The 5,760-nt window shown below is 57.7% G+C and overlaps 1 protein-coding gene across 1 annotated transcript in view; it reads left to right on the top strand.

The window, feature by feature from the left end:
- The window catches only part of ITPR3 (inositol 1,4,5-trisphosphate receptor type 3), a 110,898-nt gene extending 106,623 nt beyond the window's left edge, over positions 1-4,275 (top strand). The window contains exons 56-59 of the mRNA XM_014586175.2: positions 665-830; positions 1,464-1,624; positions 2,717-2,878; positions 3,423-4,275. Coding sequence (XP_014441661.1) covers positions 665-830; positions 1,464-1,624; positions 2,717-2,878; positions 3,423-3,491 — 558 coding nt within the window. The 3' untranslated portion in view covers positions 3,492-4,275. The remainder of the gene's footprint in view (positions 1-664; positions 831-1,463; positions 1,625-2,716; positions 2,879-3,422) is intronic.
- The last annotated feature ends 1,485 nt before the right edge of the window (positions 4,276-5,760 follow it).

The following is a 5,760-nucleotide window of genomic DNA, read 5'->3' as shown; positions in this document are numbered from 1 at the left end:
CGCTCTTCCAGGTTCCCCACACCCAGGTGGTCACCGGTGACATTGCTGCCACGCTGTTCCCAGCCCCTGCCTCCCCAGCTCGCTGTAGATACTGTAAGGAAAGGCCTTGGCAGCAGGCACGGGCCCAGGGCTGGGAAGGTGTGAGTCAGGCAGGGGGGACTCTGCTGGGCTTCCTGCACCCTGGCCCACGGCGGGGACACAGGGTGGGGAGCTGGGTTGGCTTCTCAAGGAGGCCTCGTGATCTGGCCCGGGTAGCCAGCGCTCCAGGCAGCCCACCCCAGCTGCCTGGGTGTGTGAGGCCACCTCCCTGCCAGTTGGTTTCTAGGACGTGTGAGGCCAGGCGTCCTGAGGGTGGGGCAGAGGCACTCGGAGCTGGCGTTCCCCTGAACAAAGCCTGGGCTTGTTTGCAGCCCTGGTGCCCGTGCCGCACGCCCTCCACAGGGCTTCTGCTGGCCGCTATCCCGCCCCCATCTGCCCATCCCCGGTTCAGCTCAGGCATGGGGTCGTGGTTCTTGCTCCATGGTCTAGCCTGGGTCCACTCGGCCATCTTCTGATCCCTACAGCCAGGGCTCCTCCTGCTCGAAGGATGACCACAGCCCTGACCCCCTGCCTGAGTTCTGTCCTGCCTCAGTGAACTTGGGGACTGCTTGTCTCGCCCCTGCAGGAATCCCTTTTCCCGGCCCGTGTGGTCTACGACCTCCTGTTCTTCTTCATCGTCATCATCATCGTGCTGAACCTCATCTTTGGGGTGATCATCGACACCTTCGCTGACCTGCGCAGTGAAAAGCAGAAGAAGGAGGAGATTCTCAAGACGACCTGCTTCATCTGCGGTGAGGCCTGGTCCCTGCTGTGCCGGGCTGGAGCGGGGCTGGGGCGGCCTATGGACTGCAGCGTCCTCTGAGGCCCTCCTGCAGCCGCTGGGGAACCATGGGCCAGTGGCCCTGCCTGCTCCTCCCAGAACTGGGGGGAGTGTGACACTTCCCGACCACGGGGTCATAGGAAGGAGCAGGAAAGGGCCTCGGAGCCACCCCTCTAAGCCCCCTTGGTTTCGGTGAGGAGACTGCAGTGTGGTCAGGGGCCTCAAGCTGCTGGTCTGTCCGGGGCTTCCCCAACCCTAGGTATGAAGCACATGTCCCTTCACCAGCCACCTGAGGCTTAGGAGGAGTGTCACCCACACGACACATCCCCTTTCCCAGCTCCTGTTTCCTGGGGCTGGGGGTTCTGGCATCTACTCCCAGAGCCCTTAGCTGCCACTGCGGGCGGGCTGCAGCTGTGGTGGGGCTGGATCCCCACGGCTCAGTGGCTGGAGCTTTAAATAGAAGTGACCTAAATAGCCCAGGGCGTGCTGTCGGAAGTGCTCATCATGACAGAGGCCCCGCTGCACTGAGGCGTGTGTCTCCACCAGCTGGCCCCACGGTGGCTGCTGGGGCTGATGGCTTCGTCCTCGCGCTCTGCACCCTCAGGTCTGGAGAGGGACAAGTTCGACAACAAGACGGTGTCGTTCGAGGAGCACATCAAGCTGGAGCACAACATGTGGAACTACCTGTACTTCATCGTGCTGGTCCGCGTGAAGAATAAGACGGACTACACGGGCCCCGAGAGCTACGTGGCCCAGATGATCAAGGTGGGGCCACGAGCAGGCCTCCTGCCGGCAAAGCCACCATGCACCAGAGGCCCTCTGGCCGGTTCCCGTGTCCTCGGGGCCCTGGGAGCAGTGGAGCAGCTGCATCTGTGTGCACTGCCCCAGGAGGCCTGAGGGAGGGTGCAGACAGCTGCAGACACGTGTTGAGGTCAGCAGGGGAGCGGAGGCCCAGCTGGAGGCAGCCCTCGGCCAGCTGCACCGGGCCTGCAGCTGCCCTCTACAGAGGGGCCTCCTGCTCTTCTGCTGTCAGGAGAGTGCCCACAGCAAAGCCATCAGCCCTGCTGATGAGGGTGGTGTCCTGGACCCGTGGAGACATCCTACATAGTGGGTGTGAGAGTGGGGACACCCTGCTCGGGGCCACTGTGTTTGTTCACTCCAAGGGAGCCTTTTCCAGCTTGGGGAGAGAGGGCAGCTTCCTAATGTCTGGGTGGTGGTCCTGGGCCTGAACACCTTAAAAGTATCAGAGGAGTTGCATCCACTGCCCGATTTCCGTAGTCACGGAGGGTGACAGCAGTGAATACGGAAGGGAAGTTCTATTGTGTTTTGAACTGACCTTTGGGTATTGGTTAACCTGCTGGTCTGAGAATTGATCATAATAAGGAGAAAAACGGTTGGAGCACCCTCTGCGTCCCTGGAAGGCAGCTTTGCTCCGACACGTGTCAGGTGCCAGGCCTGCTTGGCAGGGCCTCCCGCTCCCTCGGTCTGGCATCTGACTTGCATCTTCCTGGCTACAGGGTGTGTGTGTTGGTCAGGAGGCGAGTCAGGGTCTGGGCAGAGGCCTTCCCGCCGCCCCTGCGGTGCCTCCTGAGCATACACGGATGGTGCTGACACGGCAGAGGGCTCAGGCTCAGCCGACGAGGCCGCCTAGCCGAAGTCAGCTTGTCGCAGTGGTAGAGCGTTCACTGCCAGCCCTCGCTGGCCCAGGGGCACCCAGGACAATTCAGATTTTCCCACGGCATGCCTCTGGCGAGTCACTCAGAGTGTGGCAGGAGCCTTCTTCCGAATCACTGTTCTTTAAGTGACGCCCACCCAGGCTGGCCCAAGCCTGCTCACTGCACCGGGGATCTTTTCTAGAACAAGAACCTGGACTGGTTCCCGCGCATGCGGGCCATGTCCCTGGTGAGCAATGAAGGCGAGGGGGAGCAGAATGAGATCCGGATTCTTCAGGACAAGCTCAATTCCACCATGAAGCTGGTGTCCCACCTCACCGCCCAGCTCAACGAGCTCAAGGAGCAGGTGTGCACCCACGCACCTCCGCCCTACCCTTGGGGTCCTGCGCTGGGCGGGCGAGGAGGGGGAGGAGCGAGGGCTGGCCTACTCACCCCTGTCCCTGCCCATCTTTCCTATTGGCGTGAAGGCAGGTTCTGAGTGCCCCCCACTCTGGAAAGCTAGACAGGCGGCAACCCCTGTCCTCTGCCTCTGAGACAAGGCCAGGGGAGCCTGGGGAGAGGCATGCCGGCCTCCCTCCCGCAGCTGCTAGGGGATGATGGGGCTTCAGGCATCCCTCTGCCTCTCCAGATCCCCTCTTAGCCAAGCGTCCTCCTCTGCACCCAGCAGTGACTGCATGAAGACGAGGCAGCCCCTCTGATGGGGTGGTTTCCCAGCTGCACCAAATCAGGGGTTTGTGACACACTAATTGAGAACAAGGCTCAGAGCTGACACCCTCTCGGCACCCCGAGGGGCCCTGGCTGACAGCCAGTGCTGAACAACAGCTGGGTCCCTGGCAGGGAGGGCGGGCCCCCCACGGCCTGACTGGGCCCATGCGTCTGTTTAACTGTAGATGACGGAGCAGCGGAAACGCAGGCAACGCCTAGGCTTTGTGGACGTCCAGAACTGCATGAGCCGCTGAGAGACACCGAGGCCCCAATTGCCTGCTTGTCACTGGAGACTGGAACTGGGAGCGACACTGCCTTCTCTCGGGTCACGTGGCCCTGCTGGTCTGCCTGCCGGACTCTTGAGGCTAAGTGCCCACCAGCCTCTAGCTCCCACTCTGCCAGACACTCCTACGTGAACCCAGGCTTTGCCCTGCATGGAGGGGCACCTCAGAGCTGACGGTCCTGCCAAGAGCCTTTAAAGACTCAGCATTACACTGGGACTCAGTTTACCTTAATGCCTTAGAGGAAGATAAGTCCGGAGACCTCTGTCCCTTAAAGCAGTAACTGACATTCTTTTGTAGTCCTGTGGGTGGTTCGGAGTGGGGTCACCTCTTGACCTCCAAGCACTACATTTTGCTGGCTGCCTGCCCCTGGGGGAGGTGGCAGTGACGCTGTTACTAGTGACTTTAGGGCTTTGTTACTTAACTTATTCCAGGGGTGCCGTGCTTAGCCCCTCCCATGGCTGCATGGCCCCCTCCGTGCCTCAGAGCTCCCATAGACAGCGTGCAGACCTCACTGTCCCTGTCCAGCCTGCCCCTGGCATCAGGTGGCTTGGTGACTCCAGGATGGACGGCCTGACTCCTGGGACCTGCCTCTTCAGGTGTCCTGGGAAGAGTCACACACCCACGTGACGGGCTGAGCTCTGTTAGAGTGGGTATCCTGACTGCTTGTTTTTTCTCCTTTCGGTGTACTGTTTTACAGATCTTTTGGCCTGAGAACTAATATGTTAATTGCCTTAAATAAATTAATAGAAATCTAGTCTTTTACAAAGAGGAGTGTTTCTTGTACTCCCCCAGAGGCCCTGGGGATTGACGGCATATGGTGACAACAATACAAGTCTTTCCCATGCCTGGCCACTCTGTGGGCTCTCGGAAGATGCTCAGGTGACATCAATATGGGGGATTCCTAACCAGAGCCCTGGACAGGACCATATTTCAGTGTAACTGCTTTCCATGGTAATCCTGCATTTCACTTTATACATTATTTCGGAATGTGAAGCACCTGGGTACAAAGGAGGTTAAGAACCCACGTCTGCTCTGTACCAGTGAGGGGAGCTGCTGGCCCACTGCCCATACCTTACCCTCTTCTCTCAAAAGTGGTTTTTCTTTTTTGTCTTTTTAAGTTTGTTCCTTTTTTTGGGGGGGGATCTCTAACAAGAGTCATCACACTGTGGTCTATTCCCAAGCCAGCGTGGATCCAGCATGCATGCACACAGCTGGCATGCAGAGAGGCCTCAGGATGTGAACCTGGGACCTTCACACGTGAGTTAAGCACTGCAGAGCATTGTGTCAGTGCCACTCCACTGGCTGGCCCCTCAGCAGGGTTGACAGAAGGAAGCTCCAGGAGGGAATGTTACAGCCAAGGTTCCCCGGAGTAGGATGTGGAGAACAGCCATTTTGAACAAACACAGTGATCTTTAGACACACGAAGAAATGTGGTTTTGTGGGCTTTATTTGTATAGCAATGAAAGCATCTGTATGTGAATACGCTAGCTGTCTGATACTGTAAAGCAGTATCTAAGGAAGCTACATGATTTATTCAGAATTTGTTTCAAAAGATTAGAGAAACCACATGGCACTTATTCACATACAAATGCTTTCATTGCTATACAAATAAAACTCATAAAACCACATTTCTACATGTGTCTAAAAGTCATCAAGTTTGTTCAAAATGGCCACTCTCCACAATAGGGGACCCTGTGTGTGTCCCCTCTGTCCCGTGCCTTGCACAGAACCTGCGCAGGGTGTTGATGCCACTCCAACCCGAGGCTCTGTTTGGCCAAGGCCAGTACCTTAGGCCAACTTGGCACATGGAGTTTTTGCAAGGTCGGGGCAGAGGCCTGAGCTCTGCCCTCTGAGTCAGTGGGGAAGAGGGCCAAGCAGACTTTCTGCCTCACTCAGCCTCACCACCTTCCTGCTGCTTTCTGTTTGCAACAGGATGCCCTTTTAGATATTTACTGCTATTTTTGGCTTTCTCCCAGGCTCCTACAACAAAGGGAGCCTGAGAATCTCGCCAGGAGACAGCCCCTGATGGCAAGGTGCGGGCTCCTGTGGCTGTGCAGGAAGCACCTTGTGCAGAGGCCCAGAGGGAAACCCGTGTTTCCTCCCCCCAGGAGATGTCCCCATTCTGACCAACGGTCATGGCAGATGGCTCACATGGCATCCCTTCTCCAGTGGAACTTTCTTTGGAGTAATAAGGGCTTTCTTTTTTGTGAAGGCAAGATGAAATTCCCACAGCATGAAG

The sequence above is a fragment of the Tupaia chinensis genome, unplaced genomic scaffold, assembly GCF_000334495.1.
Source record: "Tupaia chinensis unplaced genomic scaffold, TupChi_1.0 Scaffold000116_1, whole genome shotgun sequence".
Lineage (NCBI taxonomy): Eukaryota > Metazoa > Chordata > Mammalia > Scandentia > Tupaiidae > Tupaia > Tupaia belangeri.
Note: the sequence above shows the minus strand (reverse complement) of the source record. Positions and strands in the feature narration are given on the sequence as shown.